Source organism: Schistocerca gregaria, chromosome 4 (genome assembly GCF_023897955.1).
Source record: "Schistocerca gregaria isolate iqSchGreg1 chromosome 4, iqSchGreg1.2, whole genome shotgun sequence".
Lineage (NCBI taxonomy): Eukaryota > Metazoa > Arthropoda > Insecta > Orthoptera > Acrididae > Schistocerca > Schistocerca gregaria.
Genome location: NC_064923.1, coordinates 656,483,769 through 656,508,542, shown reverse-complemented (window position 1 = coordinate 656,508,542; position 24,774 = coordinate 656,483,769). Strand labels below are relative to the sequence as shown.

At 44.7% G+C, this 24,774-nt stretch overlaps 1 protein-coding gene across 7 annotated transcripts in view; it reads left to right on the top strand.

The window, feature by feature from the left end:
* The window catches only part of LOC126365791 (cellular tumor antigen p53-like), a 142,576-nt gene that overhangs the window by 46,244 nt on the left and 71,558 nt on the right, over positions 1-24,774 (top strand). For all 7 annotated transcript variants that reach the window (XM_050008373.1, XM_050008371.1, XM_050008369.1 and 4 more), the window contains exon 4: positions 5,922-6,098. In XM_050008373.1, coding sequence (XP_049864330.1) covers positions 5,922-6,098 — 177 coding nt within the window. The remainder of the gene's footprint in view (positions 1-5,921; positions 6,099-24,774) is intronic.

Genomic DNA, 24,774 nt, shown 5'->3' with positions numbered 1-24,774 from the left:
AGTAAATATTCCAGAACTCGAAACCAAACCAGAACAGCTGTTTGCATGAGTGGCATAAAAGTAGATATCTTAGGCGTTGCGAAACAACTCGAATCACTTAAGAAAGTCTTCCAGTCCAGATGGTATACCAGTCAGGTTCCTTTCAGAGTCTGCAGGCACAAGACTGCCTTTCTTAGCAATTGTATACAACCGCTCACTTGACAAAAGGGCAGTTCCTAAAGACTAGGAAGTAGCACAGGTCACACCTATATTCAAGAAAGGAAATAGGAGTAAGCCATTGAATTACAGACCCATATCACTGACCTCAATTTGCAGTAGGATTTTGGAGCATATACTGTACTCAAACATTATGAATCATCTTGAAGAAAATGACTTCTTGGTACATAACCGACACTGATTCAGAAAATATTGTTTTTTTCCTAACACAGCTAGCTCTTTATTCCCATGAAGTAATGACAAGGGATCTCAGATCGATTCCATATCTCTAGATTTCTGGAAGGCTTTTGATACCGTTCCTCACAAGCGACTATTAATCAAATTGCGTGCATATGGAGTATCGTCTCAGTTGTGTGACTGGATTCGTGATTTCCTCTCAGAGGTCACAGTACGTAGTGGTAGACAGTAGATCATAGAGTAGAACAGAAGTGATATCTGGCCTTACTCAAAGTAGTGTCATAGACCCTCTGCTGTTCCTGATTTATATAAATGATCTAGGTGATAATTTGAGTAGCCCCCTTAGATTATTTGCAGATGACGCTGTTATTTACTGTCTAGTAAAATCATCAAACAATAAATTCCAATTACAAAATAATCTAGAGATATTTCTGTATGGTGGCAAAAGTGGCAATTAGCACTCAACAAAGAAAAGTGCGAGGCCATCCACATGGGTACTAAAAGAAATCCGATAAATTTTGTGTATACGATAAATCGCACGAATCTAAGGGCTGCCAATTCGACTAAACACGTGGGAATTACAATTACAATCAACTTAAATTGGAAAGACCACATAGATAATATTGTGGGGAAGGCGAAACAAAGACTGTGCTTTGTTGGCAGAACACTTAGAAGATGCGACAAACCACTAAAGAGACAGCCTGCATTAGACTTGTCCGTCCTCTGCTGGAATATTGCTGCACAGTGTGGGATCCTTACCAGGTAGGATTGACGGAGGACATCGAAAAAGTGCAAAGAAGGGCAGCTCGTTTCGTGTTATCGCGCAATAGGAGTGAGTGTTTCACTGATGCGATACGCGAGTTGGGGTGGCAGTCACTGAAAGAAAGACGGTTTTCTTTGTGGCGAGATCTATTTACAAACTTTCAATCACCATCTTTCTCTTCCGAATGCAAAAATATTTTGTTGACATCCACCTTTGTAGGGAGAAATGATCATCATAATAAAATAAGAGAAATCAGAGCTTGAACAGAAAGATTTAGGTGTTCCTTTTCCCACACGCCATTTGAGTGGAACGGTAGAGTAGTAGTATGAAAATGGTTTTATGAACCCTCTTCCAGCCACTTACGTGTGTATTGCAGAGTAACCGTGTAGTTGTAGATGCTTTCAAAGAAAGACTAACAAATATGAGATATTTATTCCTTAGCACTAAAGTCCAGAAATTGCTTGAAGTAGCAAAAGACAATTTCAAAGATATATCTCCTTGAAGATTTAAAATTTCTAGTTGTAATTCTTAAAGTTTACAATTTCCGAAGATCGCACATATGCTACTTCAAAATTCAGCAACGTCAAATGAAATGAATAGATTACTGATAAACGTAATCATTGGGTCTAGTGTTGAAAACTGGCTAAACCTGTTACTATATTCTGTGACTGGGATTGATCTGTGGTGTAAGACAGATAATCACATTCACCACCATTTATGGTTTCCAGAATTGAATTCAAGCCTGGAAAGTATGATCGGAAATTTCCTTTAAATATTAAATACATAATTTTAGTTTCCTCTGAAAAGCATTTATGTACTTACCATGGCTGAAATGTTGTGATTTATCCCTTGCAATTGGAGATTTAGCTCATTCAATTTTGAGGTGAAATCTGGTGAACAAAGATATCTCATTGAATTCTTGACACAATTGTCCAGGAACTGATTTCACAAAATCTCTTTATCTTATCTAGAAGACTACAGAATTGTTCCAGAGTTTCTCCCCTTCAGGCTGCATGAAGAATCGTATGACCATTCTCAGAATCTGATATATTCCAAAGATTTCTGAACAATCAGTGGCATGTAGATGATGATCGGATGCAATTTACTATACAAGTTAAAATTTTCATGATGTGATCAGACTTCAAAACCTATGTGCACAAAGCTTCATAGTGTATAATACAGTGATAAAAAAGAAATTGTGGAAATGAATCATCATTAGCATAAGAGAACAAACTCATTATTCTTTCCAGTCATTGAAGGCACCCTATCTGATTTAATAGCAACAAGTTTAGAGAGTGGAAAGTTGTTACCTTTCACAAATTTCATGAATGCGTTAAATATGCGTTCTCCCCTAGTACAATCAAGAAATGGCAGCAATTTTACAAATTGCTCCTTAACTTTAAAATCATGAAAGACCATTATAATAAATAACGACCCTCCAGTGTCATAAATGTCGGTGCTTTCATCAAACTGAAGCAAAAAATATTCAAACAGTTGCAGGTTCTGATATAACTGTGATTCTGAATTTTTATAAGTCTGTTCAACAAATTAGCAGTAGTTCGATGAGGCAGTTGAAGTCCTTGTATAGAAGACATAATTGCAGGTTTATCTTTGTGACCATCAAATAGAGATTCCATTACACTGATCATTGCTTCCTTAATTACTTTCCTGTCACTGGAAGGTTTATCCTTTCTTGCTAAGATATAACAGATTATGTAAGAGGCCATTGTCACATTATTTTGCTGATTTGACTTTGTAAACATACTTTGCTGTAATGTTAATATAGATTTTAAGTCTTTGTTTTTGTAGTTCAGAATTCACAGGAAAGTCACTCTAAAGTTTGCATGATTTGTCGAAAAATGACGTTCTCCATTACTCGGGAACACACACACTACTGTTACACAATACCCATACAGGTTTTCTTTTGAATTCAACAAAAAACAAAAACAAACTGCTACTCCTGATTACTGTTAAAGCTGTAAGTTCGTTGTCTAACAATAGAAAGTCCTGGTTGGAATACCAACAATATTAGGAAAAGGATAAATTGCTACTCACAATAATGATGACATGTAGAATTGCGGACAAGTGCAATGAACAGGCTGTTACACCTTGAGCTTTCAGCCAAAGCCTCATTTATAAAGGTAATCTCACATACACATTCACACAAGCAGGCACACATCTTGCACACATGACCACTTGCTCTGGTCACTCTGGCCAGAAGGCAACTGTATCGCGTTGAACGGAAGCAACAGTCCGGAGTGAGGTGGGAAGGGGGAGGGATAGCAGGGTTCAGGTGGGGAAGAGCAGACATCGCTGCCTGGTGGAGTGTCCAGGAACTAGGTGGTAGTACAAGGCTGCCAGGCATAGTGTGGCTGTGGGTGAGGGAGGACAGGGAGGGGGAATGGGAAAGGAAAGGAGAGGAGAGGAGAAGAGAAGGGGAATAGACTGATGGGTATGTTGCAGAGAGGAGAGCACAGTAAGGGTGAGGGAATGTGAATCAGGAAGAGGTGATAGGACAGACGGGACAGAAATTGTTGGGTGGAGAGTTTGGGGCAGTAGGTTACGATAGGTTGAGCCTGAGATGGTTTCAGGAGTGAAGGATCTGTTGTAAGTATAACTGCCAATTGTGCAATTCCAAGGAAGGGAGGATCCACATGGTCTGGGTTGTGAAGCAGCCATTGAAGTCAAGCACATTTTGTTCAGCTGTTTGTTGTGCTACAAGGTGATACGCTTTGTGCTCGACCAAGTTCAGCAGCAGCCATTTCTTCTAGGGGACAGCTGGTTGGTGGTCGTGCCAATTTACAAAGCTGGTATATGACATGGCTGCTTTTATAGGTGGCCCAGTCACTAATGGGGTAGGATAAGCCTGTGACAGGACTGGAATAGAAAGTGCTGGGTAGGTGAATTGGGTGGGTCTTGCCCCAGGGACTTCCACAGGGATTGGGAGTGGCATAGGGATGGACTAGGATATTGTGGAGGTTTCTGTTGGTGATGGATTACCACTTTAGGAGGCATGAGTAGGGTCTTGGTAAGATGTCCCTCACTTCAAGGCATGTTGATATATAATCAAAATTGTGGTAAAGAATATGGTTCAGATGTTCCAGTCTGGGGTGTTATTGGATGACAAAGGGGGCACACCTTTGTAGCTGATACTTGGGGGTGTGTGGCATATGATAAGGGAAATCTGTTTGCAAACTAAGTCCAGGGGATAGTGCCTGTCTGTGAAAGTTTGTGAATGTCTCACAAATGTTGGAAGGGGATTTTGGGGGATGTAGCAAGTTTAAAAGGTCAGCTAGGCAGGGTCTGGGTGATGTGGAGATTGATGAGGAGTAACGGTCTGGGTAGGATAGGGGTTGGATAGTGATGCCTCAGGGAGACAATAGGATATCAACAGGCTGGGTAACTTAGGAGGTGATGTCTGAAATGCTTTTCCAGGTGCTGGAGTGCAAGGGATACAATTTCAGAGTGGCTGGAGGAAGCGGTTGTATGTTCACGATGTGTGCTTGTTTGTGAATGTGTATGTGTGTTCCTTTCTGGAAAAGGCTTTGGCCAAAAGCTCAATGTGTAACAGTCTTTTCAATGTGCCTGCCTGCAACTCAATGTATTGTCTTTACTGTCTATCCTTTTCATACTTCTGTTAACTTCTTTGTCTTTTAGTGCTATTGTATTAAGAATAATCAATCGCACACTAGACACGTAAACTGAACCTACACTCACAAGCTCTCAAGTTATGGTGGATAGTGCCAAAATCATTGCACAGAACGAAGCTATCAGTACAAGCAACAGTATTTAAAAAGAGGGAACTTACTGTTTGTATCAGAGCTTTGTTGGGATTTAAGTGACTCTTCAGTTTCTGACAATTGAGGTTTAATATCTGTTCAGGGAAATAGTGTACATCTTTGAGTGCGCAAAAAACAATTTTGTTGTGACATTTTATTTAATATTAGAAATCTTTGGAATATAAATCTGCTTATGAAGTGTGCAGGGGAACATATTATAGGCACCATGGCACGTGGGGCCACTGTGTTGGACAGCTGCATGTGATGTTATCATGTTCCTTAGAGACTTTTTTTCTGTACAGGTGTATAAAACACATATCTATCCCTTAAAGTTGTGGGAATATTTAGGAGGAAATATTATACTTGTAACCAGTTTTGCAGTGTTACCTGGTCTGTGCAGATGCAGAAGGCCAGACATTTAAATTATTTTAAATATAGTGGCTTTCTTTATTTTTCATTAGTTTGTTATTAGTGTTTCTAAAAGTCCTTCCATGTGGTATATTTTATTTAATGTCCTTTTTTGTGTGCGTGCAGGAGGTCATGCGCCAGTGTCACTGTTGACTTGATGCTGTTTAAGATAGTTCCTTTTTTTATAATTTTTTTTTGTTATTTTGTAGGCACTTTAAAGCTATTGCTATTTAGTGAAGTCGCATTTTCATGGGTGTCAAAAAGAATTGTGTGTATCATGCAAAGTAGGGACAATGATTATTCTTTTCTTGTAACTGACACAAGTATTCTGTGTTATGAGCACTGAAAAATTTTATCAGTAAATTTAGAAATGAAATTTTCTTCTCAAGGATGCAAAAATATGGTACAGAAAATATAATTTGTTTTCAGTCAGTAGTTTTTGGTGTATACCTCTAAAAGTAACATAGCTTTTTGGCAGCTGAAATGAATCTGAAGAAAGCACTATTAGTGTTAATGTGATGTATTTTGCAGTGTGTATTAAGATTTTTACTCTACTTCAAAACTTTTTGTTTACGCAGGATCCAAGCATCTGGGAGAATTCAGATTTTGATGCATCATCATTACAAATGCAGGATACACAAAACAGTGGATTTGTAAACAACATTCAAACTGGTACTTTGCCAAGTGTGTCCAGACTTGTGGGTGATTATAATTTTGCAGCACTTATATCACCTGATACCGGACCAGACTGCCTAGTATGTGTGCTTTTAACATTACTGTTTTATTCTTAACAAAATGAATATATATTTCCTACTACTTTTTAAATTTTTGTTTAACTTGCAACACTTTCACATAATCATATAACATAACATGAGACACTCATTTGTAAATAGTTATATACTGTGTACTGGTGCTACAGAAGAATGCTGAAGATTAGATGGGTAGATCACATAACTAATGAGGAAGTATTAAATAGGATTGGGGAGAAGAGAAGTTTGTGGCACAACTTGACCAGAAGAAGGGGTCGGTTGGTAGGACATGTTCTGAGACATCAAGGGATCACCAATTTAGTATTGGAGGGCAGCGTGGAGGGTAAAAATCGTAGAGGGAGACAAAGAGATGAATACACTAAGCAGATTCAGAAGGATGTAGGTTGCAGTAGGTACTGGGAGATGAAGAAGCTTGCACAAGATAGAGTAGCATGGAGAGCTGCACCAAACCAGTCTCAGGACTGAAGACGACAACAACAACAACAACAACACAAAACAAAACATTCACATTCCAGTCTTCAATATGGAAATCTGTAAGAAAATTTTCAGTATGTAGGTATTCCTTAGGTGACCATTTTGTAGAATTTGCATCACAATTCTTTTAAGGAGGAATGCGTATTTCTCATAATAATTGTTAATTAGTTGTTGTTTATGGTGTTGCTTAATTGTGTACAACCAGAAATCTTCTTCACTCATGTTCCTTTAACTTCTGGAAAGAAAAACTGATTTAAGTGGAAAATTGATTACAGACAAGTGATTGATCAATAGGAAATGAAATGTTGATCATTATAGCAATTTTATCAATTTACCTTGGGTGCAGTTTCTCCTTTGACTTCTGAGCAGAAAGAGGAGTGATCCCACTTTCTTAATTAACCTCTGATTAGTGCTATTTTCTCCAAATATTACCTCTCTTTTGCTAGAAGAAGTGATGTCAGTTTCCAAAAGTTAGTATTTATGTAACTTTGCTTTTGTGCTGGTCTCTTTTAGTATTTATGTAACTTTGCTTTTGTGCTGTTCTCTTCTGCAAGTTACTAAGATTTTTTTCAATTTCTATTTGTTTAAAAGAATCACAGTAGTTATACCAGTGTCCTTTTCATGGTGTGTAAAGATGTATTAATGTAATTGCACTTGTCCTTCCAACAGAAAAAAAATTACATATGTCTCTAATGAATGAAACTGCTTGTATTCAATAGAACCAACCCATCAAGTTAGCAATGTTGAGCTTCCGAGAGATATTTCAGAAGCAGCAGTGCAGTTTATAATCAGTTTTTTACCTTGCCTTTTTTTTTGGGGGGGGGGGGGGGGGTGGAGAGGTATGTGTGTGTATGTGTGTGTATGTATGTGTGTGTGTGTGTGTGTGTGTGTGTGTGTGGTAGAACTGATACACACCACACTGACACTCACACTCACACTCACCCCCAGATATAACTAGTTTGTTTGGGCAAACCATAACATTCCCATCCCCCTGCAGGTTCGGGGGTAAGAATAGGCCCGCGGTATTCCTGCCTGTCGTAAGAGGTGACTAAAAGGAGTCTCCAAAGTTTCGGCCTTATGTGATGGTCCCCACTTGGGTTTGACCTGCCATTTTCAAAATTTCCGTTGTTAGTGCGTGCCATTTGGGGAAGGACGCCTTACGTGGTGTTTTTCTATTGGTCCATCGTGCACCTCCATCTTGCATGCTATCTATTGTCGTGTGGAGGGATTTACACCCCATGTCTTCTGCGTTGCCTCCTCGTCTTGTGCGCAATCCCCTTCTTAGCGCTCACGGCAACTGTGGACCCTTTCAACACCTAAAATCCAGCACGGTAGCCAGTCCGTTGTGGTGGGGTCGTCATGTACCCTCTTGGTGGTAGCCTCCTGACCACGCAGGGATCGCACTACAGATGCCAGAGCTGTTTCCTCCCCATGCATGCCAAGGAGTATGTGCCCATCTTGTCTGGGGCACGGGGACTCCAGGCAATGGGATATCGGCCAGGTACCCGTTGCTTTGGCTGGGTGGCGCCCTTCGGGACAGCCCTCGTTCGGAGTAGGTGGCATCTGGGCGGATGTGGCGCAATGAAGCGCAATAAATCTCACCAAGCTGGTGGTCGCACTGCCACCAGCATCTCTAAGCGAGACAGAATTGAATTCGATGCTGCACACTATGATCCTCAGTCGTTCCCCTCGTTCGCTGCGCCATGGGAGGGACGCAGATCTAGTGCCAAGCAGGAGCCTTATGTACCACAATACCTTGTCTGCAGCAGGACTGATGGTGACTCCTTTCTTTCGACAAAGCCTATGTTTTTTGTGGAACACCTGGAGGATAAGTTTGGGGAAGTGGCGGGGTTGTCTAAAATGAGGAATGGGTCCATCCTCCTCAAGACGTCCTCCCCAGCTCAGTCACGGGCGTAGCTCTTGTGTGATAAGCTGGGAGACGTCCCTGTTACCGTCACTCCCCACAGTAGCTTAAATATGGTCCAGGGGATTATTTACCATCGCGACCTCTTGTTACAGTCTGATGACGAGCTGAGAGCTGACTTGGAACGACGTGGTGTGCATTTTGTCCGTCGTGTGCACAGAGGACCCAAGACCAACAGGGTGGCCACCGGTGCCTTTATCTTGGCCTTTGAGGGTGCTGTATTGCTTGAGGAGGTCAAGGTAATGGTTTACCGTTGTGACGTCAAGCCATACGTCCCGCCCCCGATGCGGTGCTTCCAGTGCTGGAAGTTTGGGCATATGTCCTCCCGTTGCCCATCCAGCGCCACATGTCGAGATTGCGGACGCCCCTCTCATCCCGATTCTCCATGTGCGCCTCCGCCTGTCTGTGTCAACTGTGGGGAACACCACTCTCCATGCTCGCCGGACTGCCCCGTTCTTCATAAGGAGCGGAAGATGATGGAATTTAAGACTCTGGACCGGCTTACTTATCGCGAGGCAAAACTGAAATTTGAAAGGTTGCATCCTGTCCCTCTTCAAACTTCTTATGCTGCAGCTACGTTATCGTCGCCCTCGCGGGCGGCAATTGTCGCCTCCTGTGTGCCGCCTTCAGTTGGCCCTCGGGGCCGTACATCTCTGTCTGCCCCCCTCGTGTCTGGGGGCAAGCCTTCCTCTGTTGCCCCCTTAGCGGTTGGGGGCAAACCCCCTTCTGTCACTCCCCCCGCACATGCTTCAGGAGTGACATCTGCTCCAAAACCAGGGGGCTCGAACCCTCCCCCTCCCCCTTCTCTGCCGGCGTCGTCTCCGCCGGCTCCTCTCTCGCGGAAGGGGTCCCTCGGGGCCCTCCCTTCTTCCGTTTCTTCTGCTACCCCGCCGGATGTCAGCCAGTGGCTGAAGGTTCATCCACCTGCTGGCCGTAGGGCTTCTCCGTCGTCGTCAGCCTCCGACGCTCCTTCAGAGAAACTCTCCCAGCCCTCTAAGCCAAAGGACAGACGCTAGAAGAAGGACGCTCCGGCAGTTTCAGTACCGCCTGCTGTCAATAGTTCTGGCTCTGGGGATGCGGTGGAGATCCTCGCCTCTGTCGCAGATCTCGCCCTCACGGAACCCTCGGGGACCTCTCCTATGGACACAGCTGCGGCCGTTGACTCTGCGGCGCCGTCTGCCTCTTAGTCGCCTTCATGCCCTCCCAGTCCCTTCCTGCTTCGATTCTCCAGTGGAATTGCGGCGGTTCTTTCCGCCACCTGCCTGAGCTCCGGATGCTTCTGAGTGTTTCCCCTGTTCTCTGCATTGCTCTTCAGGAATCTTGGTTTCCAGCAATGCGGACCCCTGTCCTTCGCGGTTATCGGGGATACTATAAGAACCGCGCTGACTGTCAACGAGCTTCAGGTGGAGTTTGCCTCTTTGTTCACCACTCTGTCTGTAGCTCGCCAGTACCCCTTCTGACGCCTTTAGAGGCAGTCGCTGTCAGGATTGAGCTCTCGCCGGCTATTACTGTTTGCTCTGTTTACGTTCCTCCGTATGGGCAACTCCCCCGACATGTCTTGGCTGCACTGCTGGCTCAACTCCCGCCGCCATTGCTGCTTCTGGGCGATTTCAATGCCCACAACCCTCTATGGGGTGGGACTGTCTCCGATGACAGCGGTCGCGCTGTGGAGCATGTGTTGGCTCAGCTCGACCTTAGCCTCTTGAACACCGGTGCTCCCACGCATTTCAGTGTGGCCCATGGCTCGTTCTCGGCCATCGATCTCTCTCTTTGCAGCCCCGGACTTGTCCCATCCCTTCACTGGAGAGTGCATCCTGATCTGTGTGGTAGTGACCATTTTCCCATCTATTTGTCACTGCCCCAGTGTCATTCTTCTGGGTGCCTGCCCCGCTGGGCTCTCAACAGGGCTGACTGGCCGGCTTTTACTTCCGCTGCCACCATTGCTTCTCCCCCACAGGGTGACATTGACGAGGTGGTCCGCGTCTTGACCTCGTCAATTATTTCTGCGGCCGAGACTGCCATCCCCCGCTCTTCTGGACTCCCTCGGAGGAAGTCTGTCCCCTGGTGGTCGCCGGAGATTGCTGAGGCTATTCGCGACCGTAGGCGGGCTCTCCAGCATCATAAGTGGCACCCGTCTCTGGAGACCCTCATCGCCTTTAAGAAGCTCCGTGCCTTGGCCCGTCGTCTTATTGCACGGCGTAAGCAGGAATGCTGGGAGAGGTACATTTCATCCTTGGGCTCCCGTGTCTCCCCGTCGCTCGTGTGGTCCCGCATCCGGCGGATTTATGGATACCAGACCCCTATAGGTGTCCCTGGAATCTCCCTGGATGGCGCTGTCTGCATGGACGCTGCCACCATTGCTGACCACCTTGCCACGCACTTTGCTATGAGCTCTGCGACTGCAACTTACCCTCCTGCCTTTCGCTCTCTAAAGGAGCGCGCCGAGCGGACGCCGTTATCGTTCCACACACGTCGTTCTGAAAAATACAATGCTCCTTTCAGCGAGAGGGAACTCCTCGCTGCCCTCGCCGATTGCCCTGATACAGCGCCAGGACCGGACTGCATCCACGCGCAGATGCTGAAGCATCTCTCCGGGGACTGCCAGAGACACATCCTCACCATCTTTAACCGCATTTGGAGCGAGGGCGTGTTCCCGTCGCAATGGCGAGAGGGTGTTATCGTTCCCATCTTGAAGCCCGGTGCGGACCCTCTGGCGGTGGACGGCTATCGTCCCATTACACTCACCAACGTTTTGTGCAAATTGCTCGAACGTATGGTGGGGCGGCGTTTGTGTTGGGTCCTTGAGTCGCGCGGTCTCCTCGCTCCATCCCAGGGTGGCTTTCGTCAGGGCCGGTCTGCTGCGGACAATTTGGTGCAGCTGGAATCTGCTATCCGTACGGCCTTTTCCCGCCGTCAGCATCTCGTTGCTGTATTTTTTGATCTGCGGAAGGCATATGACACAACATGGAGGCATCATATCCTTGCTACGTTGCGCGAGTGGGGTCTTCGTGGTCAGCTCCCAGCTTTTCTTCAAAACTTTTTATTGCGCCGCTCTTTCCGGGTGCAAGTTCGTGCCGCCTCTAGTTCATCTTATATACAGGAAAATGGGGTCCCGCAGGGCTCGGTGTTGAGCGTTTCCTTATTTCTAGTGGCCATTAATGGTCTGGCTACAGCCGTGGGGTCGTCGGTGTCTCCTTCTTTGTATGCCGACGACTTCTGCATCTCATTCAGCTCAACGACTACAGGAGTCGCCGAACGCAGGCTGCAAGCAGCCATTCGCAAGGCGGCATCATTGGCTCTGACTCATGGATTTCAGTTCTCTGCGGCCAAGACTCGAGTTATGCACTTCTGCAGGCGTTGGACGGTCCACCCTCATCCGGAACTTTACCTCGACGGTCACCTACTTGAAGTGGTGGACACTAGCCGCTTCTTAGGACTCGTCTTTGATGCCCGGCTCACATGGGTTCCTCATATTACTCAGCTGAAGCAAAAGTGCTGGCTGCACCTCAACGCCCTCCGCTGCCTGAGCCATGCGTCTTGGGGTGCAGATCGCAGCACGCTGTTGCGATTGTACAGAGCCCTTGTGCAGTCCAGGTCTGATTATGGGAGCCTGGCCTATGGGTCTGCATCGCCCTCAGTGTTGACGTTGTTGGACCCCATACACCACTGCGGGGTTCGGCTTGCAACTGGCGCTTTCTGTACGAGCCCCTGGATAGTCTGCTGGTGGAGGCCGGGGTTCCCCCGCTGCGGATTCGCCGCCACCGAGTGCTCGCCAACTATGCTGTCCACGTGCATTACTCACCGGGCCATCCCAATCATCGCCTGCTTTTCCCTGCCAGGGTTCTCCCTCTGCCCGACCGGCGACCTAGGTCTGGGCTTTCCATTGCTGTCCGTGTCCAGTCCCTGCTGTCTGAACTGGGGTCGTTCCCTCTTCTGCCGCCCTTCCGGGCCTGTGCACCCACGCCTCCCTGGTGTATGACCCGTCCGTCCGTCCGCCTGGACTTGGCACGGGAACCCAAGGACTCGGTTCCGCATGTGGCTCTCCGTCACCGTTTTCTTGCGCTCGTCGCCTCATTTTCAGGCTGTGAGCCTGTCTACACTGATGGTTCCCTGGTGGATGGTCGTCCTGCCTACGCTTTTGCTCACGCTGCCCATGTTGAACAGCGCTCCTTGCCGGCTGGCTGCAATATTTTTACTGCAGAGCTGGTGGCCATATTGCGCGCTCTTGAGCATATGCGTTCCTGCTCAGGTACGTCCATCGTCATCTGCAGTGACTCCCTGAGCAGCCTCCAGGCTATCGACTGCTGCTGTACCTCTTCTCCTCTGGTATCCTTTATTCAGGAGTCTGTTTTTGCCATTACCCGCTCTGGTCGTTTGGTGGTCTTTGTTTGGACGCCAGGTCACGTTGGCATCCCGGGGAATGAACGTGTCGACAGGCTGGCCAAAGGGGCGGTCGACACCCCCACTTTGGCGATCGGCCTCCCGGCTCGTGATTTGCAGCTGGCGTTGCGCCGTAAGGTGCTTCAGATGTGGCGTGACGAGTGGCGTAGCCTGACTTCTCCGAATAAACTGCGGGCTGTTAAGGAGATGACCGATGTGTGGCAGTCCTCCCTGCGGGCTTCTCGCAGGAACTCTGTCATCTTGTGTCGGCTCCGCATCGGCCGTACCTACCTGATGCACGGACATATTTTGCGTCAGGGGGATCCCCCCCTGTGTCGGTGTGGGTCCTTGTTGACGGTCGCCCATATTTTGTTGGAGTGTCCCCGCCTGCGCACCCTCCGGCAGACTTTTAATCTCCCGGGCACGTTGCCTTTGGTTTTATGCGACGATGCCTCCATGGCTGACGACATTTTAAATTTTATCCGTGGTAGTCCTTTTTATGGTTCCATTTAGGGGGGACCTGTCCCTTTCCCTTTCTGTGTATCTTGTCCTCGAGTGTCTCATTGGTTGCAGATTTTAATGTGTGTATTCGGATGGTTGACTCTTTCCCAATTTTTGTTCCCATGGTCAGTCAACCAGTCTCCGACCCTCTTCTTTTCTTCCGTTTCTTTCTGTCCAGTGTTCGTCTGTACTCTTCTTGTCTCTAGTGTTCGCTGCCACATTGGTGTTCTTTCAGTGACTGGGGGGAGGGGCGTCTCCTCACCCCTTGGGGTTTTACCTGTTCCGTAAATTTTGTTTCGCCGGTTTTTGGAATGGGGGACTGATGACCTTAGCTGTTTAGTCCCCCTTAAACATCCCAACAACAACAACAACAACCATAACATTCCCAACCATAGAATTTCAATGTAAGTAACTTTTGTACATTAAGTTCTGTATGCTTGCTGAAAGAAAACGGTTGCAATTAAAACTTTAAAAATCAGGAAAACCACAGCATTCAAAGCACTGTGAATACTGTCTTAAAAACTCAAATTTGTGTGTTTACAGGGAGTACATAGCACTTTTCCTGCTTAATAGAAAGAAAATAAAAGCCCACTGATGAGACTGAAACTTCAGCGAATGTGTCTAGGAAATAGAAGAAGTATAAAATTGTGTTTTGCCCATGACATACTCCCTCCAAAAACAAATCCATTCAGTCAGATGTTGATAAGATTTCAAAGTGGTACAAAGATCAACTTGCTTTAAGTATTCAGGAATGTATAATTGTGCACTTCACAAAAAAGAAGAAATAAAAGGAATGTAGTATTCTGTGAGTCACAGTTGAAATTGGGCAGTTCCTAAAAATTCCTGCTTGAAACACTTTGTAGGGAGATGAAATGGAATGATCACGTAGGCTCAGTTGTGAGGAAAGCAGGTGGTAGACTTCAGTTTATTGATAGAATAGTGGGAAAATGCAATCCGTATACAAAGGAGATTGCTTACAAATCACACATGTGAGCCATTCTGGAATATTGCTCTACTGTGTGGGACTTGTTCCAAATAGAATTAACGTGGGATGGTGAATGTATACAGAGAAGGGCAGCATGAATAGTCACAGATAAAGATGTAAATTGTCCTGAGAAAGCCTACTTACAAAGTTTCAAGAACCGGCTTTAAATGATGGTTCTAGGAATGTACTAAAACGCCCTGCTTATTGCTCACATAAGGATTGTGAGTACAAGTTTATAGAGAAAGTACAGTACACAGAGGAGCGTTTAAGCAATCATTCTTCGCACTCTGAATATGCCAGTGGATTGTAAAGAAACTCTTAATCTGCCACGCACTTCACATTGGTTTGCAGAATATACAGTGTATTACAAAAAGGTGCGGCCAAACTTTCAGGAAACATTCCTCACACACAAAGAAAGAAAATATGTTATGTGGACATGTGTCCGAAAATGCTTACTTTCCATGTTAGAGTTCATTTTATTACTTCTCTTCAAATCACATTAATCATGGAATTGAAACACACAGCTACAGAACGTACCAGCATGACTTCAAACACTTGTTCAAAATGTCCTCCGTTAGCGAGGATACATGCATCCACCCTTAGTCGCATGGAATCCCTTATGCGCTGATGCAACCCTGGAAAATAGCGTATTGTATCATAGCCGTCCACAATACGAGTACGAAGAGTCTCTACATTTGGTACCGGGGTTGCGTAGACAAGAGCTTTCAAATGCCCCCATAAATGAAAGTCAAGAGGGTTGAGGTCAGGAGAGTGTGGAGGCCATGGAATTGGTCCACCTCTACCAATCCATCGGTCACCGAATCTGTTGTTGAGAAGTGTATGAACTCTTCGACTGAAATGTGCAGGTGATCCATTGTGTATGAACCACATGTTGTGTCATACTTGTCAAGGCACATGTTCTAGCAGCACAGGTAGAGTATCCTTATAAATCATGATAACATGCTCCATTGAGCGTAGGTGGAAGAACATGGGGCCCAATCAAGACATCACCAGCAATGCCTGCCCAAATGTTCACAGAAAATCTGTGTTGATGACATGATTGCACAATTGGGTGCGGATTCTCGTCAGCCCAAACATGTTGATTGTGAAAATTTACAATTTGATCACATTGGAATGAAGCCTTATCCGTAAAGAGAACATTTGCACTGAAATGAGGATTGACACATTGTTGAATGAACCATTTGCAGAAGTGTAGTGATGGAGGCCAATCAGCTGCTGATAGTGCCTGCACATGCTCTACATGGTATGGAAACAACTGGTTCTCCCGTAGCACTCTCCATACAGTGATGTGGTCAACATTACCTTGTACAGCAACAACTTCTCTGACGCTGACATTAGGGTTATCATCAACTGCACAAAGAATTGCCTCGTCTATTGCAGGTGTCCTCATCGTTCTATATCTACTCCAGTCGCGAGTCATAGGCTGGAATGTTCCGCGCTCCATAAGAGGCTGATAAATTGCTTCGAACGTCTTCCTGTTGGGGCACCTTCATTCTAGAAATCTGTCTCGATACAAACGTACCACGCCACGTCTATTGCCCCATGTTAATCCATACATCAAATGGGCATCTGCCAACTCTGCATTTGTAAACATTGCACTGACTGCAAAACTACGTTTGTGATGAACAGTAACCTGTTGATGCTACGTACTGATGTGCTCGATGCTAGTACTGTAGAGCAATGAGACGCATGTCAACACAAGCACCGAAGTCAACATTACCTTCCTTCAATTGGGCCAACTGACGGTGAATCGAGGAAGTACAATACATACTGACGAAACTAAAATGAGCTCTAACATGAAAATTAAGCGTTTCGGACACATGTCCAAATAACATCTTTTCTTTATTTGTGTGTGAGGAATGTTTCCTGAAAGTTTGGCCGTACCTTTTTGTAATACCCTGTAAATTTAGATATATATGGGGAATCCAGCAGGCAGGAGGTATTGCTTTATGACATACACACATTACAAAAAAGTTTTGCATCACCTCAGTTCCAAGAGTTCCGGAACGAGTAGAGAAAATTGGAATAGAGATAAACATAAACATCATTTCCACCCTTTTTATTGCTCATGAAAACCACACCATTGCATGTTGTACCACCATACAGCGAGACCTTCAGAGATGGTGGTCCAGATTGCTGTACATACCGGTACCGCTAATACTCAGTAGCATGTCCTCTTGCATTGATGCATGCCTGTATTCATTGTGGCGAACTATCCACAAGTTCATCAAGGCACTGTTGGTCCAGATTACCCTACTCTTCAACGGCGATTTGGGTTAGGTCCCTCAGAGTGGTTGGTGGGTCATGTCGTCCAGAAACAGCCCTTTTTAATCTATCCCAGGCATATTCGATAGGGTTCCTGTCTGGAGGACATGCTGGCCACTCTAGTCAAGCAATGTCGTTATCCTGAATGAAGTCATTCACAATTGTCGCCCATGAAGACGAACGCCTCGCCAATAGGCTGCCGATATGGTTCCTCTATTGGTTGGAAGATGGCATTCATGTATCATAGAGCTTTTGTGGCGCATTCCATGACCATCAGTGACATACGTTGGCCCCACATAATGTCACCCCAATACAGCAGGGAACACCCACCTTGCTGCACTCGCTGGACAGTGTGTCTAAGGCATTCTGCCTGACTAGGTTGCCTAAAAACACATCTCTGACGATTGTCTGGTTGTGAAGGCATGTGCAACACTCATAGGTGAAGAGAACATGATGCCAATCCTCAGCGGTCCATTCAGCATGTTGTTGGACCCATCTGTGCTGCGCTACGTGCTGTTGTGGTTGCAAAGATTTACCTAGCCATGGACGTCAGGAGTGAAGTTGCGCATCATGCAGCTTATTGCACACAGCTTGAGTCATAACACGACGTCCTGTGGCTGCATGAAAAGCATTATTCAACATGGTGATGCTGCTGTCAGGGTTCCTCCGAGCCATAATCCGTATGCAGCGGTCATTCACTGCAGTTGTAGCCCCTGGGTGGCCTGAGCAAGGCATGCCATTAACAGTTCCTGCGTCTCTGTATCTCCTCCATGTCTGAACAACATTGCTTTGGTTCACTCAGAGACGCCTGGACACTTGCCGCCTTGTTGCGACGCCTGGACACTTGCCACCTTGTTGCGATGCCTGGACACTTGTGTTGTTGAGAGCCCTGCGTGGCACAAAGTAACGATGCAGACGCAATCGAACTGTGGTATTGATTGTCTAGTCATGGTTGAACTACAGAGAACACGAGCCATGTACCTCCTTCCTGGTGGAATGACTGGAACGGATCGGCTGTCAGACCCCCCCCCCCCCCCCCCCTGTCTAATAGGCACTGCTCACGCATGGTTATTTACATCTTTGGGTGGGGTTAGTGACATCTCTGAACAGTCAAAGGGACTGTGTCTGTGATAAAATATCTAGAGTCAACATCTATCTTCAGGAGTTCTGGGATCCGGGATGATGCAAAACTTTTTTTGGTGTGTGTATTGTGGTACTGTTCCAGGATAATGACCTGTGACATTAAGCCTGTGCCGTGCAGTTGACACATTCTATTTTGTTTTCTACATCCACAGATGGAGATAATGCATTGACATGGAGTGGTGGGCTGCAAACCAAAAAGTGCCAAGGAGAAACTTTTTGACAAATAGCAACTCTGCTGTCTAGTGATTTCTGTTAGAACTGTACATACTTTATATTTTCCAGTAAGATGGTATTTTATTTAGCAGATTGTGGTATTGGTCTGAGTGTGAAAACTAATGGATGTTTGTTTTGGCAAATACATAAAACAATTGTCTCGGCATTGCCATAATGCGTGGTGCATAATGTCTGCTAGTGACAGCTTTCATGTAATAGATTAATGTCTTAAGTGGACGGTATTGAATACACTCATCAGAAGTGGTACTTGAGCGACCTGGAAAACAGAATGGCTCTATTTGGTCAGCCTCCACTGCCAGTAATCTCAGTTAAACAGAAAACATTACCTGACCTTGGTCAGGAGCCAAAATGTCATCTTGACAAAGGAACATTGTATTTGATAAATTGCATGTTGGCTTCTGTTACAGGTTCTTCACCCAACATTTGTTTGATGAATTTTGTGACATTTTGCCAGTACAAGTGGCTGGCATTGTCCAGAGCTTCATCCTCCATTGCTTGTGGTGTGCTGGTGTTGAGCTCGTGGCCGCAGATTATGTGTACCTGGTGTGCCAACTTCCAAGGCCTTTTCTGTGGTCATTTCTGCTGTAGTTCTCCTCTCATTACCTAGAATGGTCATTCTTTGCAGCAGGAGAATCCAGGATCTGTTCTCCTTGAGGCTTTCTTCTTTCTTGTTCAAGCTATTGACATGTTTGTGTATTTCTATAGCTTTCCTAAACAAGCAGGTGTGATAGCTCTTTTGTGTAGCAAGAACTTCCATGTTGGCAAATATTACTGTGTTGTCAATCTCTCACAGTGCATGCTGTGCCACCGCCGATTTCTCCACCTCCCCCAACCTGCAATTCCTCTTATGTTAGATGATTTGACAGTCTGTGCAGGTATCGGTCCATGTGTGTCGGTTTTCGATACACTCTCTGCCCCAAGTTTTCACCATCCCTTGTGACCAGCACATCTAGAAAGGGTAGTTTTTGGTCCTTTCCTACTTCCATGGCTAATTTTATGTTGGCATGGAAGCTGTTCAGGTGTCTTAAGAAGTCACTGAGCTGTTCCTCACGACAGCTTCATACAATGAAGGTATCATTGACTTTTCTGTACTGTACCTAAGTTTTACAAGATGCCAAGTCCAGTGCCTGTGCTTTGAAATGTTCCACGAAGAAGTTGGCCACCACTGGACTAAGTAGATTACTCATGGCGATGCCTTTCATCCACGCACTGTGTCAGAAAGGCAAGAGGGGACATCAACAGTACTTCCTTCTTCCATTGGTAAAATCTGCACACTACTTCCTGTAGGGTCATACTACAAAATTGTTAAGGTTTTTGTGGTCACTTATTGACAAATTCGCTGTTGGCTTCTGTTTCGGGTTCATCAGCCGACGTTTGTTCAATGATTTTTCTGGCGCACTTTGTATACAAACCTAAGATGATACCTTTGTTATGTGGAGCCATGGTGAGGAAGAGCTCGGCGCCTTCCTAAGACACCTGGAGGTAGAAAAGGACCAACAGTCACAAAGGTCACAAAGGATGGTGAAAATCTGGGACACAGTATGTGTCAACAACTGACACATATGGGCAGATACCTAAACAAACTGTCAAATGACCACTTGAAACAGAAAAGAGACGTGATTAATACACTTGTAACACGATCAAGATGAATATGAGAGCCACAGCACCTTGGACAATAGATGCAACATCTAGAAAGCATTCTGGGGAGCAATGGGTATTCCACCAGTAACGTAAGAAGTGTCACAGAGTCAAACACTCGATAATGTGACTCATTGGGGGGGAAAAAAAATGTTGGGCGCAGCTTTTCTGCCTTACACTCCCAGAGTGATGGACAGTCTCAGCCATATAATGTGCAAACAAGTCATAAAAGCTATTTATAAACTGACGAAGAAGATCAAAGAGTGTCTTAGATGGGCAAAGGAGAAAAGGGACCCACTTTCAATGTTGGGAATATGCTGCATACCATGTACGTGTGAAAAAGTCTATTTCGGAATAACTGGACAATCAATCAACAGCAGGATCACTGAACATAAGTGACATTGTACGCTTGGAGAGGTGAAGAGATCAGCCGTGCTGGAGATTGCACTGAGAGAGACTAACCACATAGTAAAATTCGTCAAAATGGAAGTTCTTGCTGCACGGAAGAGCTATCACACCTGCTTATTCATGGAAGCTATAGAAATACACAAACATGACAATAACTTCACCAAGAAAAAGGGAAAATCTCACGGTGAATGGATCCTGGCTTCCCATGCCGCAGTGAATGACCATTGCAAGTAGCAAGGGGAGAACCATAACAATAACAACAATGGAAAAGCCCCTGGATCTCAGCATGTCAGGTACACATAATCTGCACTGTGAGATCAATTATAGTTCACCACCAGCAACGGAGGGTGAAGGTTTGACAATGCCAGCCACTCGTGCTGGCGGAGTGTCAGAAAAACCATCAAACAAATGTCGGCCAAAGAATCTGAAACAGAAGCTAACAGGCAGTTTGTCAACATGTGGCCATGAAAGTCTTAACAATTTTGTAACATTGTATTTCCTGCCTCATAGAACCCCTTCAAGCTCAAGCCGATCTCTCTCCATAGAGCTGAGGTTCTGCCTGTCACAAGCCAGGATTGGGGGAGGGGGGGGGGGGGGGGGGGAGCTTATGGAGTGGCATCAACTACTTAAAAGAACATGGTCAAACTGGCCCAGTGGTACCTCATCGAGTCTCTTGTCACAACGTTGAAGAAGACTGCAATAGTCTAAAAGATTAATGGAACTGAGTGGCAGGCTGGCTATAACCCAAATATCTCCATTTGACAGGTAATATCATAAACTTGAAAATGACAGTGCAGCTGAAATTGTGTAGTACTGAAAAAGCACTGCTGCAGATTACTGTTATTAAAAAAAAATTACTTTGGTTGTGGACCCTGTTGCAACTAATGGAAACAGGAAAATGTCAATACCACTCACTTTGATGAAGCAACAGGTTCTTCTCTTGAGATTGGTGCATGAAGTAGTTTCATTCAGGAGGAAGGCAGTTTTTACATTGGTAGTCACATTGGTAGCAATCAGGGAGATTGGTGTGGCAACTGTGATTACCTGCAGGCACAGTTGGGAAAACCTAAACAGATGCAGTACTGGAATGTGGAAGTCATGAAGAAACTCTCTCATTACCTTCCCAGGTTAATGTAGTAAAATATTCCATAAGTAAGTTAGTATACTCAGTCATATCACTGTGTGAGGACTGCTTGTTAGGAGTTATCAGAGAAGAATAGAATGTAAATTATGTTAGGCATGTATTATGTTGACCACAGAAGCTGTGTTGGAAACAAGAAAATGTAAAAGGCCGCAGACAGATATCTTCATTGGATATGATGGCAAAACAGGATTCTTCTGGAGTGGACATCATAAGGTTATTCATACTGGGCCATATAGTGGTTTAGCAGAAGCAGAAATGATGGAGTTGTTGTTGTGGTGGTGGTGGTGGTGGTGGTGGTCTTCAGTCCAGAGACTGGTTTGATGCAGCTCTCCATGCTACTCTATCCTGTGTAAGCTTCTTCATCTCCCAATACCTGTTGCAACCTACATCCTTAATCTGTTTAGTGTATTCATCTCTTGATATCCCTCTACAATTTTTACCCTCCATGCTGCCCTCCAATACTAAATTGGTGATCCCTTGATTCCTTAGAATATGTCCTACGAACCAATCCCTTCTTCTAGTCACGTTGTGCCACAAATTTCTCTTCTCCCCAATTCCATTCAGTACCTCCTCATTAGTTATGTGATCTACGCATCTAATCGTCAGCATTCTTCTGTAGCACCACATTTCGAAAGCTTCTATTATCTTCTTGTCTAAACTATTTATCATCCACATATCACTTCCATACATGGCTACACTCCATACAAATACTTTCAGAAACAATTCCTGACACTTAAACCTGTACTTATTGTTAACAAATTTCTCTTCCTCAAAAACACTTTCGTTGTGATTGCCAGTCTACATTTTATATCCTCTCTACTTCGACCATCATCTATTGTTTTGCTCCCCGAATAGCAAAACTCATTTACTACTTTAATCATCTCATTTCCTAATCTAATTCCCACAGCATCACTCGATTTAGTTCGACTACATTTCATTATCCTCATTTTGCTTTTGTTGATGATCATCTTATATCCTCCTTTCAAGACACTGTCCATTCCGTTCAACTGCTCTTCCAGGTCCTTTGCTGTCTCTGACAGAATTACAATGTCATCAGCAAACCTCAAAGTTTTTATTCCTTCTCCATGGATTTTAATTCCTATTCCAAATTTTTCTTTTGTTTTCTTTACTTCTTGCTCAATGTACAGATTGAATAACATCGGAGGGTAGGCTACGACTGTGTCTCACTCCCGTTCCAACCACTGCTTCCCTTTCATGCGCCCTCGACTCTCACAACTGCCATCTGCTTTCTTTAAGTCTACAAATGCTAGAACTATAGGTTTGCCTTTCCTTAATCTTTCTTCTAAGATAAGTCGTAGCTTTAGTATTGCCTCACGTGTACCAACATTTCTACGGAATCCAAATTGATCTTCCCTGAGGTCGGCTTCTACCAGTTTTTCCATTCGTCTGTAAAGAATTAGTGTTAGTATTGTGCAGCCGTGGCTTATTAAACTGATAGTTCGGTAGTTTTCACGTCTGTCAACACGTGCTTTCTTTGGGATTGGAATTATTATATTATTCTTGAAATCTGAGGGTATTTCGCCTGTCCCATACATCTTGCTCACCAGATGGTAGAGTTTTGTCAGGCCTGGCTCTCCCAAGGCTATCAGTAGTTCCAATGGAATGTTGTCTACTCCCGGGACCTTGTGTCAACTTAGGTCTTTCAGTGCTCTATCAAACTCTTCACGCAGTGTCTTATTTCCCATTTCATCTACATCCTCTTCCATTTCCATAACACTGTCCTCAAGAACATCGCCCTTGTATAGACCCTCTATGTACTCCTTCCACTTTTCTGCTTTCCCTTCTTTGCTTAGAACTGGGTTTCCATCTGAACTCTTAATATTCATGCAAGTGGTTCTCTTTTCTCCAAAGGTCTCTTTAATTTTCCTGTAGGCAGTATCTATCTTACCCCTAGTGATATACGCCTCTAGATCCTTACATTTGTCCATCAGCCATCCCTGCATAGCCATTTTGCACTTCTGTCAATACCATTTTTGAGATGTTTGTATTCCATTTTGCCAGCTTTGTTTACTGCATTTTTATATTTTCTCCTTTCATCAATTAAATTCAATATCTCTTCGCTACCCAAGGATTTCTATTGGTCCTCATCTTTTTACCTACTTGATCCTCTGCTGCCTTCACTACTTCACCCCTCAAAGCTACCCATTCTCCTTCTACTGTATTTCTTTCCCCCATTTCTGTCAATTGCTCCCTTATGCTCTCTCTGAAACTCTGTACAACCTCTGGTTCTGTCAGTTTATCCACTTCCCATCTCCTTAAATTCCCACTTTTTTGCAGTTTCTTCAGTTTTAATCTACAGTTCATAACCAATAGATTGTGGTCAGAGTCCACATCTGCCTCTGGAAATGTCTTACTGTTTAAAACCTGGTTCCTGAATCTCTGTCTAAGCATTATACAATCAATTGGAAACCTTCCTGTATCTCCAGGCTTCTTCCATGTATACAACCTTCTTTCATGATTCTTGAGCCAAGTGTTAGCTATGAATGTGTTATGCTCTGTGCAATATTCTACCAGGTGGCTGGCTTCCTTTTTCATTCCTTACCCCCATTCCATATTCACCTACTAAGTTTCCTTCTCTTCCTTTTCCTAATACCAAATTCCAGTCACCCATGACTATTAAAATTTCGTCTCCCTTCACTAGCTGAATAATTTCTGTCATCTCATCATACATTTCATCAATCTCTTTGTCATCTGCAGAGCTAGTTGACATATAGACTTGTACTACTAAGGTAGGTGTGGGCTTCATATCTATCTTGGCCACAATAATGCATTCATCATGCTGTTTGTTATAGCTTACCCGCATTCTTATTTTTTATTCATCATTTAACCTATCCCTGCATTACCCCTATTTAATTTTGTGTTTATAACCCTGTAGTCATCTGACCAGAAGTCTTGTTCCTCCTGCCACCGAACTTCACTAATTCCCACTATATCTAACTTTAACCTGTCCATTTCCCTTTTTAAATTTTCTAACCTACCTGCCCGATTAAGGGATCTGACATTCCATGCTCGGACCTGTAGAACGCCAGTTTTCTTTCTCGTGATAACAATAATCCCCCCTCCAGGATATTTTACCCAAGAGGACGCCATCATCATTTAACCAAACAGTAAAGCTGCATACCCTCAGGAAAAATTACAGCTGTAGTTTCCCCTTGCTTACGACCGTTAACAGTACCAGCACATCAAGTCCGTTTTGGCTAGTGTTACAAGGCCAGATCAGTCAATCATCCAGATTGTTGCTCCTGCAACCACACGTTTGTCTGGCCTCTCAACAGATACCCCTCCATTGTGGTTGCACCTATTGTACAGCTATCTGTATCGCTGAGGCACGTAAGCATCCCAACCAACGGCAAGGTCCATGGTTCATGGGGGGGATGAAGGATTTATGGATTGGGAAATGGGCCATAGAGTAAAGAGTTATCTGCAGCAATCAGAAAGGACATAGGTAGTGAAACAGGATATCCAACAATTATACATACCACCCAAAAATGTGAATGATAGTGAAATCAAAGAATATTAATGA